General features: G+C 46.6%; 2 protein-coding genes across 4 annotated transcripts in view; one reads left to right on the top strand and one right to left on the bottom strand.

Moving 5' to 3' along the window:
- DRD4 (dopamine receptor D4) overlaps positions 1–24,716 on the top strand; it is a 174,290-nt gene that overhangs the window by 7,418 nt on the left and 142,156 nt on the right. The gene's annotated exons all lie outside the window — the stretch shown is intronic.
- Positions 1,329–24,716, bottom strand: part of LOC134969083 (uncharacterized) — a 42,245-nt gene continuing 18,857 nt past the window's right edge. Inside the window, exon 2 of the mRNA XM_063944786.1 lies at positions 1,329–3,889. Coding sequence (XP_063800856.1) covers positions 1,651–3,609 — 1,959 coding nt within the window. The 5' untranslated portion in view covers positions 3,610–3,889 and the 3' untranslated portion in view covers positions 1,329–1,650. The remainder of the gene's footprint in view (positions 3,890–24,716) is intronic.

Here is a 24,716-nt window from a genome sequence, read left to right as displayed (position 1 = left end):
GCACTGTTAATGTGCCTTGAGGACCGTGGTTGGGAATGCCTGCTCTAAGGGGTAAATTTACTAAGATGGGAGTTCTGTTTAAGATGGGATGTTGCCCATAGTAACCAATCAGATTCTACTTCTCATTTATCTAGCACCTACTAGAATATAAGACGTGGAATCTGATTGGTTGCTATGGGCAACATTCCATCTTAAATAGAGCTCCCATTTTAGTAAAGTTACCCCATAGTGGCTGGTTCAGTCAGCTGCAACAAGAGGAATTTTTAATGTATGCAACCCCTCCCCCCGCCCTATATTATAATTCTGAAAGTTTAACCTAGTTCAAATGGAGCGCATGCTCTTAAACTTTGGTTAACAGGGGAGATGTACCAACCCTTGGAGAGTGATAAAGTTCCAGCCAATCAGCTCCTAACTGCCATGTTGCAGACTGTGTTTGAAAAATTGACAGTAAGGATCTGATTGCTTGGTTTACCTCTCTCTTCTTTCTCACTCTCATAGACTTGGGGGGTCATTCCAAGTTGATCGCACATAGCAACTTTTTGCTGCTCGTGCGATCAACTAGACGTCACCTATGGGAGAGTGTATTTTAGCATAGCAGGGCTGCGATCGCTTGTGCAGCCCTGCTATGCTAAAAAAGTTTTATGCAGAACAAGACTAGCCCTGCAGTTACCCTGTGCGATGGATCCAGCGATGAAGGTCCCGGAATTGACATGAGACAACCGCCCTCAAAACGCCTGGACACGCCTGCGTTCGGATCTCCAGGCCCGGAAAATGGTGAGTATCCGCCCCGGAACGCCTCCCCGCTGTCAATCTTCTTGCGATCGAGCCAGCGATCACTTTCTTCTTTCTTCTGGTTGTTGCCCGGCGACGGCTGTCGCTGGATAACGACGTGCATGCGCATTGCGGGCGCTGCGCATGTCCAACCCATTCGCACCGCAGCGTGCGAACGGGTCGGAATGACCCCCTTAGTACATCTGCCCCATCGGGTGTATGTTGAGCATAACAGTGGGACTTTGGGGGTCATTCCGAGGTGATCGCTAGCTACCGTTGTTCGCAGCACAGCGATCAGGCTAAAAATCGGCATTTCTGCGCATGCGTATGCCCCACAATGCGCACACGCGACGTACGGGTACAAAGCCCGTTGTGGTTGTGCACAGGTTCTAGCAAAGTTTTCAGTCGCACTGACGGCCGCAAGAAGACTGACAGGAAGGGGGCGTTTCTGGGTGTCTGAAAGGATATCAGCCTCTTCTTGTACCCCTCGATTTGATGGCCACTGACGTCAGTGAGAGCAATCCTTAAAATTACAGATTATACACGACACCATGTAATTAAGAATCACTCTCCGTTTATTGTTCATAACAATGGTATATAAGGCATCATTGTCTAGGGAGGGATTGGAATGTCCAGGGAGGGGTAGGCAAAAGTAAATACTTTATTGGTTTAACTTTACTGCATAGGAGGGGTAAAACAGGCTACATGGGGGGAAGTAGGATACAGCCTAGTACTTCATCTAGGGGTGGTGATTTCACACAGTTCCCAACAAACTATGGGTGGAGCTATATTCATTTTATGCAATGCAAGCTAAATCCAAGGCAAAAGAAAAAGAAACAATATTTACACAATGCACAATGACAGAGGAGATTTAACCCTTCAATCCCCTCTTAGAATCATGATTGTTATACGACATGATTCTTCTGTAGAGCCCCCTTTTTGTTTCTCCAATTTTTTTAGATATTGAACATAATCATCGGGGCCTTTGCTATCAGAGGAGGTGATGGGGCTAGTGGTAACATCATAATACATCAAGACTGTGTCAATACCTTTAGATGTGAGTTTCTTTCCACAGGGAATCACACAATAAACTATGAGACCTATAAAGATTAAAGTTATTATTATGAATATACTTATTTGCACAAGAGCCTGTTTCCAATTTTCAATCCACCCAAAATATTGGCTCCATGGGTTATCAACACCTGAATTTTTCTTAAGTTCTATGGATAAGGTTTCTAATTTGTTTATGGCTAAAGTAACCTTACCATTAGGACCAGTGTTGTCAGGAATATATGTACAACAGCCTTCCACCTTACTAATGTAAACACATGTACCGCCTTTTTCTGCTAGAATCATGTCAAGAGCCATTCTATTTTGGAAGGTCATTTGGGAAGTGGCTTCTAGCTGTTCAGCTATACCTTTAAGAGCATCTTTGGTATCATTAACAAATCTTTGTTGGTTATAATATATATAATTAATCCAGGCTACGTTTTTATTTACAGTTACTATAGGGAACAATGATTCAAAACCCGCAGCCACCTCATCTCTAGCTTTGAACTCATTTGGAACACCTCTTGGGACCCCTATAGCATCAATGTATACGTGGGGGTCAAAGCTACCTCCTGGGAGTGCTCTTTTCTTTCGATTAGCAGGAGTATTAGAGGGAGGAGTGGGGTCATCGGTGATCATTAGGAGTGGCATTATGACTTTGGCCAGGGCACACTCACCATACCATGGTGTGTCTAATTTAGTTCTAAGCTTCATATCCCCACATATATAATAAATGTCACCTAATGATCTAGTTTGGTTGACTAAAACAGTTGTTCTTTTATTTGCACAATACCCTGGTGGGAAGGTTTTTAAATTTCTCCCTGTGGTGGTGTTAGATGTATAACAGGTATAGTTTCCAGGATATATGGTTATGGTGCTTCCTGGGTTGGGATTTTTTGACAATATGGGATATTCCCTTTTCCACATTTCGCACTGACTGTCATTTGTTTTGGTGTCATTAAAAAGGCTGAAAAAACAATTTTCCTGTTCTAGGGGTATATTAAGGGGCACTGTACCTAGGTGGGGCCTAGATTTGCCACAGACATAACAGTTACTTTTATTATGTTTGCTAGCACTATACTTCATCCATTCTAACCAGAAATTGATGTCAGAGAAACCAGTTTCAATAGCTAGGGTGTCTTTAAAGGTGGGATTGTTAACGGCCATCATATCCTTGAAGGTGGTTATATGAGGTTTCAAGAGGTTGGGGCGTGGTTTAGGGGGCTTGAGCTGGGCATACTTTTCATTGTTAAACATATCCTGTAACAAGAATGGTGTAAGGGATGGGTTTAAAAAAAAGGATTCACCTAGGACATAGGTGCCTGCATCAGTAGACTGGGGATGTTTTATGCTTAATATGAATTTACTATCACATCTGTTTTGTCTATGAAGGGTAAGACGGGTAAGCAGGGACTCACCATATTTGTCTTTTCTTGAGAGAGCCTCTTTGGGCTGGTATCCATAACTATGGCCAGAATTCCATCCCACTGATCCCCAATACGCACATTTATTTCCCCAATATTTACTAGTAACACAAATATAGGCTTCAGTGGGGGTATTACGTGTACCATACTGATCACACTGCCAGGCATAATGTTTGTTAAGACAGGGAGCAATGGTACAGAAATCTATTTTATAGGCGGCAACCTCAGTATTGGAGGAGTTATACCAAAATGTGTAGGTGCCGGATTTTTGTGTAATGTCTACTTCAGCTGTAGCTTGGCAAGTGAGGACCATTAGGATTATCAACATAGTCCCCAGGATAGAGGTAGGGGACAGGTTCCTCATCCTCCTCTGTTCTTCTGTCTTCGCTAGGTGGGAGGTCAGGGCTGTCTGCCCCCGTTTGTACCTCGCTGGAATCACTTGCTTCCCTCTCTAGGTCTGGTCTAGGAACCTTTTTCACTCGGGATGCATGGATCCAGGTGGGGCTTTCCTCTGTCAGGACTGCTGTTCTGGTTACTGCTACGACCTCTGTCTCTGGACCGTAGGTAAAGTCTCCTGGGCTCTTGTTCCTGGGGAGCACCTTCACCACGACTCTGTCTCCGACTTTAAAGGGGTGTGTAGGTTCCTGTGGATTCAAAGGGTTTTTACAAACAACCTCATGTTCAATTTCATTCAGTTTTATTATCAGGGACCTGACATACTCTTCTCTGATAAGTTCTAGATCTCCCTCCTGTATTACTAATGGTTTCTTAGCCCAAGGTGTAGGGAAGGGCCTACCCATTAATATTTCAAAGGGGGAGTAACCCAAAGTCTTTTGTGGTGTCATTCTAATTTCTGCCAAGATAATGGGAAGGACTTGCTTCCATTTGTGGAAGGTGCCTCCTGTGGCCTTCCTAAGCTTGTCTTTGAGGGTCCTATTCATGCGTTCTACGACCCCTGAACTCTGCGGGTGATACGGGATGTGGAACTTCCATTCCACCTGCAGGGCCTTTACCAAGGCCTGTGTAATTTTTGCTGTAAAGGCGGAGCCTTTATCACTATTGATTTGCAATGGGCACCCCCATCTGGGGATGATTTCCTGAGTTAGGATCCTAGCAACTGTCTTTGCATCCTCAGATTTAGTGGGGAATACCTCTGGCCATCGAGAGAACATGTCTACAATGACCAGGGCATACTCCTGTTTACCAGTACCTGGGATATGGGTGAAGTCAATTTGCAGGTGTGTAAAGGGTGTGGTGGGATATTCAAGATGCTGATGTTTTGCCTTGTCAGGGTTGTTGGGGTTGTTTCGCAGGCAAGTGATGCATCTACTGACATACTGATCTACTAATGACTTGGCATCCGTGACATAGAAATCATTACGTAAAAGTAAGGTAGTTGTTGCCTTACTGTGGTGTCCTATGCCATGGTAGTGAGCAATAAACAAGGGTGCACTGGACTGGGGTATACAAGGTTTCCCCTCTTTGCAGATTAATCCTGTTTTAGGATTCTTCTGCAAAACTGGGTAAGTCCAGTCAGCTAGGTCGGCAGTGGAGGCTGAGGCCTGTAACTGGGTGATCAGGTAATGGTTGTCGAGAGCTGGGGGGGTCATGATGGTCATGTGGGCCTGAGTGATGGGCTGTGAGGCTGCATGTTTGGCAGCAGAGTCAGCAAGGGCATTTCCAAGGGAGACTGCATCCTTCCCCCCGGTGTGTGCCCTGCAATGGAGGATTGCAATGTCAGAGGGTAAGGTTATGGCATGCAGAAGGTCAGAGATGAGTTGGGCATGTGATATGCCTTTTCCATCAGCTCCAAGGAAACCACGGCGTTGCCAAATGACCCCATGGTCATGCACGACGCCGTACCCGTATTTGGAGTCAGTGTAGATGGTGACTGGTTTATTCCGGTAAAGGTGACAAGCCCTTGTGAGAGCAATGAGCTCTGCAGCCTGTGCTGACTGGTAAGGAATGGGCTGTGCTTCCAGAATAATGTCAGGGAGAGTGACAATAGCATAACCCGCTTGGTACGTGGTGTCATTGGGTCTGCTACAGGAACCATCTACAAAAATGACATCCGCGTCGGGGACAGGGACAGGGGACATGTCCAGTCTGGGGGATGTTTCTGACTCAATGGAAGCTGAGCAGTCATGGGGTTCAGGAGGGTGGTCTTCAGGACCTTTGAGCCCCAGGAGAGCGTTGAGAATGGGTGCAGGACCTGAAGAGTTGGTGGCATACTTAATGGTGAGGGAGGGGTTGTTCAAAAGGAGAACCTCATATCCACTGAGGCGCTGAGCTGACATGTGTTGTGTGTGTAACCCTTTTAAAATGGTTAGAACATCATGAGTGGTGTGAAGTATTGTTGTGTGGCCTAGGGTGAGTGTGGTGGCCATTTCAGTTACCATTGCACAGGCTGCAAGTGCCCTGAGGCAAGCAGGCATACCTTGCACAGTGACAGGCATTACTTTGGAAAAAAATGCCACTGGGCGCAACTTTCCTCCATGAAACTGTGTGAGCACCCCCGCCATGGTTTTACAATTGTCCCTTGCAAACAAATGAAAAGGTAGTACATAGTTGGGGAGGCCAAGTGCCGGACTTTTCATTAACATACACTTTAAGCTTTCATATGCAGTTAACATTTCTTGTGACCATTGTACAATATTAGGTTTGTCTTTCAGTGTGGCTTGTCTCAAAATGTTATCATAATAGGAACAATCAGATATCCACTGTCTGCAGTAATTTACCATACCCAGAAAAGACAGCAGTTCTCTCTGGGTAGTTGGGGTGACCAGGCCCAATACAGACTGAATGCGCTGTGGACTGACTTTCCTTTCCCCCTGAGTGAGCACAAAACCTAAGTAATCCACATGCTTCTTACACCATTGCATTTTTGTTTTGGACACCTTGTGTCCACATTCACAGAGCCAGTTTAACAGTGATATACCATCCTCCCGGCAGGCCTCCTCAGTTTGACTACAGAGCAGCAGATCATCTGCATACTGTAGCAGGACTGAACCATGGTGAGGTTGCCAGGGCCCCAATGTGGCCTGGAGTACAATGCTATAGACAACGGGTGCGTCAATATAGCCCTGGGGTAAACGACACCAGGTGAGTTGCTTGCCCTCAAAAGAAAATGCAAAAAGTAACTGTGTCTGTGCATCCACTGGAATGCTAAAAAATGCATTTTTTAAATCAATCACAGAAAAAATTGCAGCATCTGCAGGGATAGCTGAAATGAGTGAGTTAATGTCAGGTACAATGGGTGCTATGGGCACAATGAGTTGGTTAATTGCCCTGAGGTCTTGTACAAACCTTACACTACCATCTGACTTAGCAACAGGGTTGACTGGTGTGCAGTAAGGTGAGATTATGTGTCTGAGAATGCCTTGTTGGAGAAACTGTTGTATCATTGGTCTAAGACCTTCAACCTTCTCTTGTGACAAGGGGTATTGCTTTTGATAGACAGGTTGTGTGTCAGGTTTCAGGGTTGCTCTATATGGTGTGCAAGGAATGAGGCCAGTGTCATAGGGACCCTCCGACCATAGAGCAGGGTTCACTTTGTCAAAATCAGGTGTAATGTCTGTTGCCTCCCACACCGGTAGGTGTGGGGACTCGACCTCCAGGCCACTGCTAGTGGGTGAAGGGAGAATGGAGATTTCGAGTTTGCTAAGAAGATCCCTTCCCAGAAGATTAATTGGACATTCAGGTATTACAGTGAAATTGTGTTTACCCATATACGTGCCTCCCGTGGTTCTGACACTAAGGGCATCTGTCAGGTAAGCATCTGTGGGTATCCCATTGATTCCCATTGAAGGAGCAGTCTTTTCCAAATGACCATCGTACAGGTCGACACACAAAACACTAGTAGTTGCCCCGCTATCTACCAGGAAAGGGATTGCTCTCTTTCCTATAATCAAGGTTAGTAGCGGTGGGTCCTTCCAGTGTCTGGTGAGTTGGGCAAAGGCTGGGATACCCTCCTCCGGGCCCCGTCAGTGGGAGGGATCCTGCCAGTCAACCCGGAATCGGACATGATCCTGAAAGGGGTTGTTGTGTGACTGTCGGGGATGATCCCGGGAGGGAGCCGGAGCTTGGGGCTGTCGGTGGTTTTGTGGGGGACAAGGGCAATCCCTTGCCCAGTGATCGTCCCTTCCACAGTTGAAGCAGGAGGTTTGTTTCCTGCTGGCAGAGTCAGGGGGGTGGGGTGGCCTGGCTTGTGGGTTTTGATATCGGGCTGGATTGCGGGGTGGGCCAGTAAAGTGCTGCTGGCGTCTATCTCCCCGGTTTCTGTGATTTTGGTAATTATGAGTTGGGGCATTCTGCAAGGGTTTTTTAACATCAAAGCATCCTGCAGCTTCCTTTTCATATAAGTGCTTTTCAAATTCCTTAATATTATCAGAGGTCCAGGAAGAAACACCTTGCTTAACAGGGACCATAACAGATGGCAACAAGTTATTTACAAAGGTAGAAATTAGTAAATGGTCTGTATCTACAAGAGTAAGACCTGCATCTTCAGACCAACACTTTTTAAACCTCTTCCAAAACTCAGTGACAGTTTCAGTGGGCTTTTGTTTACATGCTACGGCAATAGGAAGAGAAGCTCGGGTTTTAAAAATCTCTTTCATATGGGTCTCAATTTCCTTCCACATCTCCGTTACACCGTCCCCAGTATTGAGAGGGTAGCGAACGGCATCGTTAAAGGTGGTAGGAGTGTTTATGGTGGGAATCTTTTTCCAATCCCACCCGTTGTAATGGTCTATAACCCCATCTATGATCAGCTTCATATCTTCTTGAGTATAGCTGCGTCCTGTGCAAGCCTTTTTCAAGTAAGCTATGCAGCCGTCAGGTGCAACAGTGGGTTTGGGACAGTTCTTAACAATTCTGTCTAAATCCTCTATTTCAATGGGTTTCTTTAACAACTGATCCCCTACTGTCATAAAGGGCAGGTGCTGGGTGGCGACACTGCTGGCATCAGCACTGTTTTCAAGGAAACCAGTGCCGGATCGCGTTATGGAGGGGGTAAGAGGGTGGTGAATGATAACAGTTGAGTCAGCGTTACGGCGGGAGGTGATTTGTTTGTTAGGAGTAGGGGCACTAGGGGCGGGGGTGGTTACGTCTATGTGGAGGGTACTGTCAGGGGGGGCTATTCCTCCTGAGCCTCCTTCTCCTTCCCCTTCCCCTCCTCCCCCTCCCCTTTGCATCGGCATTCGTGACAAAGCAACTGAGCCTCCTTCTCCTTCCCCTTCCCCTCCTCCCCCTCCCCTTTGCATCGGAATTCGTGACAAAGCAACTGCAGCTAACAGATCTGTGTCTTTTAAGGAGGGGTATAGGGGACTGTAGGGCGGAGGAGAAGAGTTTTTTAGAAACTTGTTGCTTCTAAATTCCTCAGCTTTGTGTAGTCGGGAAGTTACAGATTTTATTCTACGCTGTTTCTGCTTGATATTTTTGTCATACCAATGAGGTGCTATCGTGAGCCATTGCTCTCCTCCAGCGCGCATATATGTCATGTCCCATTGTGGGTCATGATCATACCACGGCCAGGCTTCCTTGTCTCCCAGACAAAGCCCTTTGATCATGTCCATATAAAATGGATAATTAATACCATCACGGGGGAATGGGCTGGGGCTGCCAACTTTCTCTGTCCACCCCGCTAAGTTATCTACCCAAGGGTTAACTAAATAATAATCTGTGGTGGAGTTACGGGCAACATATTCCTTACATGTTTCTCCTGGTAAAGGTGGAGGATAAATGACTGTCTTACTCTGACCCCCTCCCATAGTAAAGAATACAATCTACACCAGCTTTCTACGCAATTTCTACAACAACTTATAACAACTGTCTATGCAATATCACAACAAAAATGCAGTTTAAAAAAAAACCTTCTATACAATTTCACAACAAAAAGACTTTCTATGCATGCATTAGCTAACACCAGTTAATTAGTCATTGACAATATCACAATATTATCTGTATAATGAGAACATGAAATCTTTTGACGGGTACGCTTACCTTCGTACAAGATGTCAGAAAAAATACAGCGTTTTAAACAGGAAGCAAGAAAAGTGTTTGAGTAAGATATCTGGCAGACGAAAACTTACCAGCCGTCTGAACCAAATATAAGAACTTATCACACTACAAACATACAAGAATATATAGGCGATCAAATCGGGGTATTTTCTACGTTACGTATAGACCCCAGGTCTATTTTTTAAGTATCCCAGATACTAACGTCTTTGGAGAATTGCGCTTTTCTCAGACGTATCTTTAAGTCCCAGACATTAAAGATTATATGGTATCCCTGATACCTGTTTTATGGCTTTACATAAAACTACGTAATATTAAGTCCCGGACTTAAATATTACCTTGTCACGTGTTCCCGGAACACGGAGCGAGTTCAAATTCAGTGTTTGAACGCAATCCCTTACGGAAAAGACAGACAATGAATTCTCTATCTTACCGATTCGGGGGCGATCAACTGAATCCCGGACGAGCCCCCACTTGAAAGGATATCAGCCTCTTCTTGTACCCCTCGATTTGATGGCCACTGACGTCAGTGAGAGCAATCCTTAAAATTACAGATTATACACGACACCATGTAATTAAGAATCACTCTCCGTTTATTGTTCATAACAATGGTATATAAGGCATCATTGTCTAGGGAGGGATTGGAATGTCCAGGGAGGGGTAGGCAAAAGTAAATACTTTATTGGTTTAACTTTACTGCATAGGAGGGGTAAAACAGGCTACATGGGGGGAAGTAGGATACAGCCTAGTACTTCATCTAGGGGTGGTGATTTCACACAGTTCCCAACAAACTATGGGTGGAGCTATATTCATTTTATGCAATGCAAGCTAAATCCAAGGCAAAAGAAAAAGAAACAATATTTACACAATGCACAATGACAGAGGAGATTTAACCCTTCAGTGTCAACTGACCGTTTTCAGGGAGTGTTTACAAATACGCAGGCGTGTCTGAAAAAACGCACTCGTGGCTTAACGTTCGCTGGGTGGGTGTATGACGTGAAATCCGGACACGAATAGGCTGAAGTGATTGCAAGTGCTGAGTAGGTTCAGAGCTAATCAGAAACTGCACAAACTGTTTTTGCTGAGCTCGGCTGCACATGCGTTCGCACTTCTGCTAAGCTAAAATACACTTCCCAGTGGGCGGCGGCATACCGTTTGCACGGCTGCTAAAACTAGCCAGCGAGCGATCAACTCGGAATGAGGGCCTTTGAGAAGTGCTGATTCGCTAATTTTGCTTAACTTATTGTGGAATTGCATGTTCAAGTATGCACTAGCAGCCACTGAATGGAATGGCATGCTGGTGAATCACAAGCACCAGCTTTCACTTCCAGTTAGTGGCTAACTATGAATGATAGAACATATAGTTTCATGGGAGGCATTCGATATCCCGGCTGTCGGGATCTCGACACCCAGCATACCGGCACCGGGATCCCGACACCTATTCTCCCACTTGGTGTGTCCACGACACCCCTGGAGGAAGAATAAATAGCGTGGTGCGTGTAGTGCACCACCGTGCCCGCAGAGTGGTGAGCGCAGCGAGCCCGCAAGGGGCTCTTTTGCACTCACCCTGCTGCCGGCATTCCAGTGCCCGGCATCCCGTGGTCGGAATTCTGACCACGGGGATGACGTGCGCCGGTATTTCGATACCAACCCAGTTTCACAACACAGTAGCAAAAAAAACAAAAAAACATTTGCATGGGGAAAACTTCAGCAACAAGAACAACCAATAATATTCATGGCCCAGGCTGTGTGGAAGAGATGAGCTGTGTAAGTGCTGCACTCTGCAGCCAATCAATCAAACAACAGCCAGTCAGCAGCTGCTGTCTCTTCTTGGTTAGGAGTAGTCTGGGTCTTATTGTTATCCTTTATGCACAAGTTGTCATATAACTTGCCCCTTGTTTGTACAGAGAGCGTGCACTGGCTCCCCCTGCTGGCTGCGTGCTTAGCACAGGATGACCCTGGCCTCATGGAGGAGTTAGAAAGGTTGAGGGCACTGGTGCTTCTAGCTTTATGTAGGAAGAGTATAAAAGCAAGACATCCGTTTGCAAAACATTCAGTGGCGTAACTAGAATTTTTTCTCCACCAAGCCAAAAAAATATCTGGCGCTCTCCCCCCTTATAACTGGCACTATCAAAGTGAAGAATTTGCGCGCGCCTTTGAAAAAGGGGTGTGGCTTCATTAAATGGGTGTGGCTTCGCTGAAAGTGGCTACCTTATACCCCAGTTTTGCAACCTGTACGCCGAGACATTGGCAACCACAGGGGAAAAAAATAATCCTGATTCATGTCCCTTAAATTATTTGTCATTATTCCTCCATATAGTAATGCCCAGTATACATTATGCCACATACTATAATGGCCCTTAGACATTATGCCACACACCGTAATGTCTGTGACACAATATGCCACACCGCAATGCTCGTTATAAATTATGCCACATACTGCATTGTGCCTGAGAATACCACACACTGTCATGCCTGTGACACAGTATGCCACACACTACAATGCCCGTTATACATTATACCACACACTGCAATGCCCCTAAGACATTATGCCACATACAATGCCCGTGATACAGTATACCACACACCGTCATGCCTGTGACACATTATGACACACACCGCAATGCCCGGCATACATTATACTACATACCACAATGTCCGTGATACATTATGCCACACACCGCAATGCCCGTTATATATTATGCCACACACCGCAATGCCCATTACACATTAAGCCCTACAGTAAGGCTTCTAATTAATTTTAAATTACCTGATTGTTGCCAAGGGTTTTATGATCTTGGTTCCATGCACGGTGCCAGGGGTTTTCATGCTCAGAGTGTCAAGCTCGTTGCCAGGGGTTTCACGCGCTGGGTTTTATGCTCGTTGCCAGAGGTTTCATGCTCTGGGTATCAAGCTCGTTGCCAGAGGGTAATGCTTGATGCCAGGGATTTCATGCACTGGGTGTCATGAGGAGTAATGTTGCCCAAACCGCTCCCACTGTTTAGTGTGCCGCGGGCACCGCTGCCCGATCCCCCCCCCCCTGTCGCTGCTGCTGCCCCTGCCGCTCCACGGTAGCAGGGTGGCAGGGCTCCAGGGTGCCGCCGGCCACGGCCAGTGCTATGCGCTTCCGCGGTTCTCGGCACCTCCTAGACGCTAGAGGTCAAGTATGACTTCTAGCATGTCTCCTCCATGGCGGTGGCCATCTTGGAAGGGACATTTAGCAGATTGTAGTCGTCCGCATGTCAATCTGCTCTGAATCAGTGGCGGCACCCTCGCAGCCCTGCGCCTCCAAGCCTCCGCAGTGGCTGCGGGGGCAGTAGTTACGCCACTGAAAACAATATTATAATAAATGAGACAAAGGGATATAGTGGGCACATTATAGGGATGTTTTGTTTTTTTCTAATTAATGGGTCTAATTTTGTGCCTCTGTATTGCATTTCAGAATCAGACTCAGCTTAATTGGCCAGGTGTACTCACGTACACTAGGAATTTTTTGCGGTACAATCCATTGCCAAGCAGCAACATGAAGGGGGAATACATAGAATAAGCATATGTTTTTCCCCCTTCTTATGCTATGTATTCCCCCTTCATTTTGGTCAAGATGCACACACAGTGATACTGTACATGTAATACAGACAGTCCCGGTGCCACCTTACTCTCAGCACACATGTAATACAAACAGTCCTGGGGTCCCCTCACTCTCAGGACACGTGTAATACAGACAGTCCTGATGTCCCCAAACCCTACATATGTCCTCTTTCAGAACACATGTAATACAGACAGTCCTGATGTCCTCTCATTCTCAGGATATATTTAATACAGACAGTTCCAGTGTCCCCTCACTCTCAGGACGGGTATAGTATGGTATGCCGGTGGCCGGGCTCCCGGCGACCAGCATATCGGCGCCGGGAGCCCGGCCGCCGGCATACCGACAGCATGGCGAGCGCAAATGAGCCCCTTGCTCACCACGTGTCGGTATGCCGGCTGTCGGGATTCCGGCGCCGGTATACTGTGCGCCGGGATCCCGACAGTCGGCATACTGAAGACCACCGCTCAGGACACATGTAATACAGACATTCCTGGGCTCCCCTCGCTCTCAGGACACATGTAATACAGACAGACCTGGTGCCCCCACACTCTCTGGAAACATGTAATACAGACAGTCCTGGCGACTCCTCACTCTCAGGAAACATGTAATACAGACAGTCCTGATGTCCCTTAACTCTCAGGATACATTTAATACAGACAGTCCCGGTGCCCATTCACTATCAAGACGCATGTAATCCAGACCTGTTCCCAGTATCCCCTCACTCACAGGACACATGTAACACAGACGGGAGGTAGTTGATAAATACAAGGTCGACAGTCAATAGGTTGACACCATAGGGTCAACAGTCAAAAGGTTGACAGGGTAAAAAGTCGACAGTCAAATTGTCGACAGGGTCAAAAGGTCAACATGAAAAAGATTTTTAGGGTTTTTTCATATTTTTACAACATTTACTATACATATCACAAATTATTACCTCTAGTAACCTCATGGCGAGCGAAGCGAGCCATAGAGCCTGAAGCATGACGAGCAAAGCGAGCTAATCATGGTGACGCATTTGACAAGTTTGGGTGAAATATGTTTAAGAAAACAATTAAAAAAAAATTGTGTCTACCTTTTGACCCTGTCGACTGTTTTCTGTCAACCTAATGACTGTCGAGCTTTATAATGTCTATCTTCTGTATCACACCCAACAGTCCCTGTGCCCCCTCACTTTCAGGACACATGTTACACAGACATTCCTAATGTCCCTTCACTCTCAGGACACGTGTAATGCAGACAGTCCCGGCATCCCCTCACTCTCAGGACCAGTGGCGTAACTAGAAATTTTTCTCCCCCAAACCAAAAAAATTCTTCGGCGCCCCCCCCCCCCCCCCCCCCCCCCCTCATGCTCCATAATGGGGAGCAAGAAAGGGATAAATATGCGCGCGCGCCAAAAAAGGGGTGTGGTTTCGATGGAATGGGCGTGGTTTCGCATAAAGGGGCGTGGCCTTGCAGGAAAAGACTACCTTATACCCCAGTTTTGCAACCTGCACGCCCATACGTTGGCCACCACAGGAAAGAAAAATAATCCTGATTCATGCCCCTTACATTATTTGTCATTTTTCCTCCTTATAGTAATGCCCAGTATACATTATGCCACATACTGCAATGGCCCCTAGACATTATGCCGCACACAATAATGCACATGACACAATATGCACACACTGTAATGCCCCCGACACATTATACCACACACCGTAATGCCTGTGACACATTATGCCACACACCGTAATGCCTGTGACACATTATGACAGGAATCGCAATGCCCGTTATACATTATGCTACACACTGCAATGCCCCTGATACATTATAGCACATACAATGTCTGTGACACATTACGACACACCTCAATGTCTGTGATACATTATGCCACACACTGCAATGCCCGATACATTATAGCACATACAATGCCTGTGACACATTATGCCACACACTGCAATGACCTTGAGACATTATACCACAATGCCCGTGATATAGTATACCATACACCGTAATGCCTGTGACACATACCGCAATGCCCTGCCCGTTATACCCTATGCCACACACCGCAATGCCAGTTATGTATTATGCCACACTGCAATGACCCTGTGACATTATACCACATACCACAATGCCCGTGATATAGTATACCACACACCGTAATGCCTGACACATTATGACACACACCGCAATGTCCGTGATACATTATGCCACACACTGCAATGACCCTGAGACATTATACCACATATCACAATGCCCGCGATATAGTATACCATACACCGTAATGCCTGTGACACATTATGACAGACACCGCAATGTCCGTGATACATTATGCCACACACCGTAATGCCCATTACACATTAAGTCCTACAGTAAGGCTTCTAATTACTTTTCAATTACCTGCTCGTTGTCAGGGGTTTTATGCACTGGGTGTCATGCTCGTTGCCAGGGGTTTCATGCTCTTGGTTCCATGCACGGTGCCAGGGGTTTTCATGCTCAGGGTGTCATGCTCGTTGCCAGGGGTTTCATGCACTGGGTGTCGTGCTCGTTGCCAGGTGTTTCATGCACTGGGTGTCATGTTCGTTGCCAGGTGTTTCATGCACTGGGTGTCATGCTCGTTGCTAGGAGGTAGTCCTTGTTGCTAGGGCTGTGCTCCCAGTGCCACATATGTCCCCAGTGCCAGATATTCCCCCACGGTGCCAGGTACTCACATGCCCCAGTGCCAAATATAGCCCCCCCTCATGTGCCAGGTACACATATACCCCCCCAGTGCCATATATTCCCCCCCAGTGCCAGATATTCCCCCAGTGCCAGATATTCCCCCCCAGTGCCATATATGCCCCCAGTGCCAGATATTCCCCCCCAGTGCCATATATGCCCCCCCAGTGCCATATATGCCCCCAGTGCCAGATATCCCCCCCCCAGTGCCATATATGCCCCAGTGCCAGATATTCCCCCCAGTGCCATATATGCCCTCAATGCCAGATATTCCCCCCCCAGTGCCATATATGCCCCAGTGCCAGATATTCCCCCCCAGTGCCATATATGCCCCCAGTGCCAGATATTCCCCCCCCCCAGTGCCAGATATTCCCCCAGTGCCAGATATTCCCCCCCAGTGCCAGATATTCCCCCCCCCCCCCAGTGCCATATATGCCCCAGTGCCAGATATTCCCCCCCGCGCCGCTGCTGCTGCTTTTTGGAGGGACACGGAGGGCACAGCTCGCCTCTCCTGTGTCCCTCCTGCTGCATCATCTTCGGCGGCCGCGGGTCTAATAGGGGGAAGTGCCGGTTCGTGAGCCAATTAGAGCTCACGGACGGCACTTCCCCCTATTAGACCCGCGGCCGCCGGAGATGATGCAGGAGGGACACAGGGAGGCGCGCTGTGCCCTCCAACAAGCGGCGGAAGGAAGGAGACCGCAGACTGACATGCGGACGCTCGTCCGCATGTCAGTCTGTTGTAAATCAGTGGCGCCCCCCCGCAGCCCCTCGCCCCCAAGCCACCGCGAGGGCTGCGGGGGCAGTAGTTACGCCACTGCTCAGGACACATTGCACAGACAGTCGCAATGTCACCACTCTCTCAGGACACTTGTAATAAAGAAAGTCTCAATGTCTACTCACTCTGAAGACACATGCAATACAGACAGTCTCAACATCCCCTCACTTACAGGACACATGTAAAACAGAGAGTCTCAATGTATCCTCACTCTCAAGACGGGATCCGGTCATGTGACCAGTGCTCGGGATCCCGGTGGTCACCATGCCGACGCCAGGGTTCCTGAGTGTTCACAAGCCCGACAGTCAGCATGCCGACTGTCAGGGACTATTCTCACTTGTGGGTGTCCACGACACCCATAGAGTGGGAATAAAACCTGTGGTGAGCGCAGTGAGCCACAGAGCCCGCTTTGCGGCTTTCTGCTGTTGGGACCCCAGGTCGGTATGCTGACCGCCAGGATCCCCAGTGCCGGTCTCCCCTACCCAACCCCTCAAGACACATGTAACACAGACAGAGCCAAATTATACACAAGGCGGTGCAGTCGGCAGCCTAGGCCCCTTGACACCTTTCTACTCGCAGACAACTGCAATTTCTCTGAATAGCGATCCATGCTGAATTAGGCCCTTAGGCAGGTGAAGAGAATGAGTGAGGTAAAGAAGGGGTGAGGGGAATGAGGGGGGAATGTAGTAGAGTCAGGTAAAGTAGGGCTGGAATGGGAATGAGGTAGGTAAAGAGGGAGGAGGTAAAAATATAGAGACTGGTGTAGAGGGATGAGAAAGCAATATAAATGCAGGCAGTTAGAGTGGCAACGGAAATGTGGTGGGTAACAAGTGTGAGTTGTTGGGTTTAGAGAGTTCAAAATGTTGAGATTAGTGAAGAAGAAGGAGTAAAGGAAATCAGGCTGTGTTGTATTTTCCTGTGGAGGGGCCAGTGTGTGCATGTTTTTCCTGTGGGGGCCAATGTGTGTGTTTTTTTCCTGTAGGGGCCAATGTGTGTTATTTGTTACTGTGGCGAGCAATGTGTGTGTGTTTTTTTTTTATAGATTATTTGTAATTTGAAGTATAAAAGACTATAAAATCACAAGCATCCAGATGAGAACTGGTATACATTGTAGATCAAGTTGACACCTGGAGTATAAAATAATAACAGTGTCCAAAACAGTATCATCATCATCAACATTAGACAGATGCAGCGAGATAACACAGTACATATAGGGGGTCATTCCGAGTTGATCGTAGCTGTGCTAAATTTAGCACAGCTACGATCATCTTCCCTGACATGCGGGGGGATGCCCAGCACAGGGCTAGCCCACCCCGCATGTCAGTGCCGCCCCCCCCCCCCCCCTGCACAGGTACAAAAGCATTGCACAGCGTCAACGCTTTTGTACTTGTTAAGTAACTCCCGGCCAGCGCAGCTCCTGCGGCTGGCCAGGAGTTGAACGTCGCTGCCCCTGGTCGCAGCGGCTGCATGTGACATCACACAGCCGCTGCGGCCCGCGCCCCCATAATGGCATCCAAACGCCACCATACCGCCCCTCGACCGCCTCTGCCTGTCAATCAGGCAGAGGCGATCGCTAGGAAATGACGGCTTTCGGCCGTCCGTCATGCGCTGGCGCACTGCGGCGTCGGCGCATGCGCAGTTCCGACACGATCGCTGCACTGCGATAAACTGCAGTGAGCGATATTTGGTCGGAATGACCCTCATAACACGTTAGCCATAGCTGCTGTAGAAGGATGATGAAGAAAGAAAAATGAGAAAGTGAAGAAACGGACAAGGGATGGGGGGGGGGGCTAGTTATATATTGTATTGTATATATTGTATATTTTGTAAGCACAAAAATGAAATAATATTTAGAACAGAAGGGCTGAAGTCCACAGGGCACATGTATGCTATTTGTGGGGTTTTCAAAGCGATGCCACGGGTCCCAAATCTGTAGGAATCATAGGATCTATTATTAAGATATGTGGTATTCTTTTCCATACTGGTTAGGTACCAGATTTTATCAATAACTAGGCAAAGAGGAGGACTCTCTAAGCGTTTCCAGTGTAGCACAACTAGGCACCTGGCTGCATTTAGAATTTGGACTACCAGTTTACCTGTAGTTGTATCTAGTGTCATAATTGGTAGATCCAATACTAAAAGACCAGGGGTCTGTAGTTACAGGGACGTTGATCACTTTACTTATCAAAGTCTCAGTCATATCCCAGTATAAAGCGATTTTGGGGCATGTCCACCATGTATGGATAAAAGAACCCAATTCGCCACACTCTCTCCAGCACTGAGGTGAAACAAAAGGATATAATTTTTTATAGTCTAGTAGGGACCAGGTACCATCTGTAAAAGATCTTATAGGCGTTCTCCTTAACCAAAGTTGAGGTAGATGACTTTGAAATAAACATATTAATGTCAGACAAGGCTTTTTCGTCAGGCGGGTGACCCAAGTCCTTTTCCCACTGAAGTACAAACGATGGAGTAGGAAGATACCTGCAGTGCATCCAGAAAGTATTCACTTCGCTTCACTTTTTCCACATTTTGTTATGTTACATCCTTATTCCAAAATGGAATACATTTTTCCCCTCAAAATTCTACACACAATGGGGGTCTTTCCGAGTTGATGGCTCCCTAGCAGTTTTTAGCAGCCATGCAAACGCTATGCCGCCGCCCACTGGGAGTGTATCTTAGCTTAGCAGAAGTGCGAACGGTTGTATCGCAGAGCGGCTACAAATTTTTTTTGTGTAGTTCCAGAGTAGCTCAAAACCTACTCAGCGATTGCGATCACTTCAGACTATTTAGTTCCAGATTTGATGTCACAAACCCGTCCAGCGTTCGCCCAGCCACGCCTGTGTTTTTCCTGGCACGCCTGCGTTTTTCCACACACTCCCTGAAAACGATCAGTTGCCACCCAGAAACGCCCACTTCATGTCAATCACTCTGCGGCAAGCAGTGCGACTGAAATGCATCGCTACACCGTGTGTAAAACTACATCGTTCGTTGTGCCCGTACATCGCGCGTGCGCATTGCGCCGCACATGAATGCGCAGAACTGCAGTTTTTTAGCCTGATCGCTGCGCTGCGAATAAATGCAGCTAGCCATCAACTCGGAATGACCCCCATTACCCCATAATGACAACGTGAAAAAAGTTTTTGGGAGATTTTTGCAAATTTATAAAAAATAAAAAACTAAGAAATCACATGTACATAAGTATTCACAGCCTTTGCCTTGAAGCTCAAAATTGAGCCCAGGTGCATCCTGTTTCCACTGATCATCCTTGAGATGTTCCTACAGCTTAATTGGACATGATTGGACATAATTTGGAAAGGCACACACCTGTCTATATAAGGTCCCACACTTGACAGTGCATGTCTGAGCACAAACAAGCATGAAGTCAAAGGAATTGTCTGTAGACCTCCGAGACAGGATTGTCTCGAGGCACAAATCTGGGGAAGGGTACAGAAAAATATCTACTGCTTTGAAGGTCCCAATGAGCTCCATCATCCGTAAATGGAAGAAGTTGGGAACCACCAGAACTCTTCCTAGAGCTGGTCGGCCATCTAAACTAAGCGATCAGGGGAGAAGGGCTCTAGTCAGGGAGGTGACCAAGAACCCGATGGTCACTCTGCCAAAGCTACAGCATTCCTCTGTGGAGAGAGAAGAACCTTCCAAAAGGACAAACATCTCTGCAGCAACCCCCCAATCAAGCCTGTATGGTAGAGTGGCCAGACGGAAGCCACTCCTTAGTAAAAAGCACATGGCAGCCCACCTGGAGTTTGCCAAAATGTACCTGAAGGATTCTCAGACCATGAGAAACAAAATTCTCTGGTCTGATAAGACAAAGATTGAACTCTTTGGTGTGAATGCCAGGCGTCATGTTTGGAGGAAACCAGGCACCGCTCGTCACCAGGCCAATACCGTCACTACAGTGAAGCATGGTGGTGGCAGCATCATGCTGAGGGGATGTTTTTCAGCGGCAGGAACTGGGAGACTAGTCAGGATAGAGGGAAAGATTAATGCAGCAATGTACAGAGACATCCTGGATGAAAACCTGCTCCAGAGCGCTCTTGACCTCAGACTGGGGCGACGGTGGTTCATCTTTCAGCAGGACAATGACCCTAAGCACACAGCCAAGATATCAAAGGAGTGACTTCAGGACAACTCTGTGAATGCCCTTGAGTGGCCCAGCCAGAGCCCATACTTGAATCCGATTGAACATCTCTGGGGAGATCTGGAAATGGCTGTGCACCGACGCTTCCCATCCAACCTGATGGAGCTTGAGAGGTGCAGCAAAGAGGAATTGGCGAAACTGCCCAAAGATAGGTGTGCCAAGCTTGTGGCATCATATTCAAAAAGACTTGAGGCTGTAATTGCTGCCAAAGGTGCATCAATAAAGTATTGTGCAAAGGCTGTGAATACTTATGTACAGTACATGTGATTTATTAGCTTTTTATTTTTAATAAATGTGCAAAAATCAAAACAAAATAAAACTTTTTTCACACTGTCATTATGGGGTATTGTGTGCAGAATTTTGAGGGGGAAAATGAATTTATTCCATTTTGGAATAAGGCTGTAACATAATAAAATGTGGATAAAGTGAGGGGCTTTGAATACTTTCCAGATGCACTGTATATTATAGGTGAAGAGAATTCATGGTAGATATAATGCCCTGAATTTTGGGCCTTTAATACCATGGAGATTCCAGGGTAGACAAGGAGCAAAGGGGTGTAGGGCCAGTTAGGGAGGTTACAAAGTGTCATATCTGGAAATATGTAAATGGATTCACTTCTGGGAAGTTAAATTTTGTTATAATGTCAGGTAGCGACATACAGATACTGTTATCAAAAATATCCATAATAAAGTGTATGTTCCTACCTGTCCATGGATGGAAACGTATCAGAGATTGGCCTGGAGGGAAGATAGAATTATCCCATACTGGTGTAAAGAGGGAAGGGAGACAAGAGGAGTTTGAAACTTTGAAGTAACGAGTACAGTAGAGCCAGGTCTAGCATATGAAATGAAGGACAGGATGGGGGCTAATTTAAGAAGGTCTGAGGATATCATGAGCAGGGAGGCCAATGAGGTGACATGACTTAGATACATCTCCAGCTGAAGCCACCTAAGAGTAGAGGTGGGGGCAAAGCAGGTGATAGCTTGAATTAAATGAGAAGCAAAGTAGTATGAGTGAATATAGAGAAAACACCTACCCCCTTCCACCGTATGTTTCCATAGAAAACAAAATCCCAATCTAGTTATTTTGTTTCTCCACATGAATCGGAGAAACCAGGAGTGAATTTGGGCTAATACTGAGTCCAGAACCTTTGCTTTTAAAGTTTGAAACAGATATAAGAGGCATGGGAGGATGTTCATTTATAGGACAACTATACGACCACAACTTGCAAATGTTTGTTACAACGTCAGTACTTTTAGTATTATATTGGTGTAACACTGTAGGGGTGCAAGGCGCCTTTTCCTGGGGAATATGGTAGCACGCAGCAGCTGAGGAACAACACAAGTCCAGTTTCTGGTACAACTGACCCCGGCCAGTTTTATTGAAACAGAAAATAAAACAAACCCCAAAATAAAAATACCTTGCCTGTCCGGCACTAACTAAACATAAGATATTCCTAACTGTCACTAAACAAAACACAGAGTTCTTCAGTACATACTGTATAGCTCACTTGCATCAGAAAGCGTGTCTCTCACACACAGATCCCTCAGCCTTCCCAGGCAGTCTGCCCATACTAATCAGGTTAGCAGCACTATAACACACTTACACAGCTGAAACCCTGATTAGCCCTCTGTGAGGCCAAAGACCCGAACTGGGCCCAATGTCTAGAACTCGCCTTATCTCTCTCTCAGAGCCTTTACCCAGCTTTTACAGCAAACTGAAAAGGTTCAGACAAAACAAAAAAGCATTTTTCCTAGAAGTTAACATTTTCTAAAACATGTAAGACAAGAACCTGGGACAAATATACCTGCCCTCAAACACTATCCCAGTGTTCTTGTCACATATCCCCCTCCCCTGTTTCGACCTAGGGGCCGGAACACTTGTAGCCCCCAAACAGAAGATGCGAGACAATGCATCTGCGTTGGCCAATTGTGTTCCCGGTCTATGTTCGACAGTAAACTTAAAGTCCTGCAACGCTAGAAACCATCTAGTTACACGAGCATTCTTGCCTCTATTTACATACATCCATTTTAAAGGGGCATGGTCTGTCACTAGTCTGAATTGTCTACCCAAGAGGTAATATCTCAAGGTATCTAGTGCCCACTTAATGGCCAAAGCCTCCTTTTCCACAATGGCATACCTTTTTTCATGCTCATTGAGTTTCCTACTCAAATAAATGATAGGGTGTTCGTCCCCATCTCTGGTTTGGGACAGCACAGCACCTATCCCTACCTCTGAGGCATCTGTCTGTACCACAAATTCTTTTGAAAAATCTGGTGTTATCAACACCGGTTGTGAACACAAAGCCACTTTTAACGCTTGGAACGCCTTTTCTGCATCAGGGTTCCATTTCACCACATTTGACTGCTTCCCTTTGGTAAGGTCTGACAACGGCACCGCTGTGGTCGCAAAATTAGGAATAAACCGTCTATAGTACCCAGTAATTCCCAAAAAAGCCCTTACCTGTTTTTTATTCACTGGACGAGGCCAGTTTTGAATAGCATCAACTTTATTCAATTGGGGCCTAATCAGACCTCTGCCTATGGTGAAGCCCAAGTATTTGACCTCCTCCATTGCGAGGCAGCACTTCTTTGGGTTAGCAGTTAACCCTGCCTCTCTGATTGAGTCCAGTACTGCTTGTACTTTAACCAAATGGGACCCCCAGTCTGTACTGTGAATTACCACATCATCCAAATAGGCAGCTGCATATTTTCTATGGGGCCTCAAAATTTTATCCATCGCCCGTTGAAAGGTTGCTGGAGCCCCATGCAACCCAAAGGGTAACATCTTATACTGGTACAGCCCCTCCGGAACCGAAAAGGCTGTTTTTTCTTTGGCGCTATCAGATAAAGGTATTTGCCAGTAACCTTTGGTCAGGTCCAATGTGGTGAGAAACCTGGCTGTTCCCAGCCTTTCTACAAGCTCATCCACACGGGGCATGGGGTATGCGTCAAACTTGGACACCTCATTTAACTTACGAAAGTCATTACAGAAGCGTATGCTACCGTCGGGCTTCGGGATGAGCACTATGGGACTGGACCACTCACTGTTAGACTCCTCTATGACTCCAAGTTCTAACATGGTTTTAACTTCCTTAGAAATAGCTTCTCGCTGAGCTTCAGGAATCCTATATGGCTTTAAATGAACCCTGACCCCTGGTTCTGTGACAATGTCATGTTTTATTATGGTCGTTCGGCCAGGCAGCTCTGAAAATACCTCCCTATTTTGGATGAGAAATTCTTTAACCTGATTGTTCTGATCAGCTGATAATGTCTCTGACACCTTCACTGCGGGAAGCAACCGGGGTGAAGACACCGAAGGGCAAGGCTCCGCTGACAGAGACAACCTATCTTTCCAGGGTTTGATTAAGTTAACATGGTAAATCTGTTCGGGTTTTCTCTTTCCCGGCTGGTATACTTTGTAATTAACCTCATTCACTTTTTCCCTAATCTCAAATGGACCCTGCCATTTAGCTAGGAATTTGCTTTCCACAGTGGGTACCAAAACAAGAACTCTATCTCCAGGAGCAAATTCCCGTATCTTGGCACTCCGGTTATAGACCCTCTGTTGAGCACTTTGGGCCTGTTCCATGTGCTCTCTGACAACAGGTACCACGGCTGCAATCCTATCCTGCATTTGTGTTACATGCTCAATAACGCTTCTATAAGGAGTGGGCTGTCCTTCCCACGTCTCTTTGGCAATATCCAACAGCCCTCTGGGGTGTCTACCATACAACAAATCAAATGGAGAAAACCCCGTAGAGGACTGAGGAACTTCTCTGATGGCCATTAACAAGTAGGGCAACAAACAATCCCAGTTTTTCCCATCTCTCTCAACAACCTTTTTTAACATACTTTTTAATGTTTTATTAAACCTTTCCACCAACCCGTCAGTTTGGGGATGGTAGATGGACGTCCTGAGGTGAGTGACCTTAAATAACTTGCACAATTCTTTCATGATCCTTGACATAAATGGAGTACCTTGGTCAGTCAAAATTTCTTTTGGTATTCCCACTCTACTAAATACCTGCACCAGCTCCTTAGCTAGCGCCTTGGTTGTGATAGTGCGTAAAGGGACAGCCTCAGGATATCGAGTGGCATAGTCCATAATTACCAGGATATACTGATGGCCCCGAGCAGACTTTAACAAGGGCCCCACGAGATCCATGGCTATTCTGTCAAACGGGACCTCTATAATAGGCATGGGAACTAGTGGGCTCCTGAAATGGGGTCT

The sequence above is a fragment of the Pseudophryne corroboree genome, chromosome 11, assembly GCF_028390025.1.
Source record: "Pseudophryne corroboree isolate aPseCor3 chromosome 11, aPseCor3.hap2, whole genome shotgun sequence".
Taxonomy (NCBI): domain Eukaryota; kingdom Metazoa; phylum Chordata; class Amphibia; order Anura; family Myobatrachidae; genus Pseudophryne; species Pseudophryne corroboree.
Note: the sequence above shows the minus strand (reverse complement) of the source record. Positions and strands in the feature narration are given on the sequence as shown.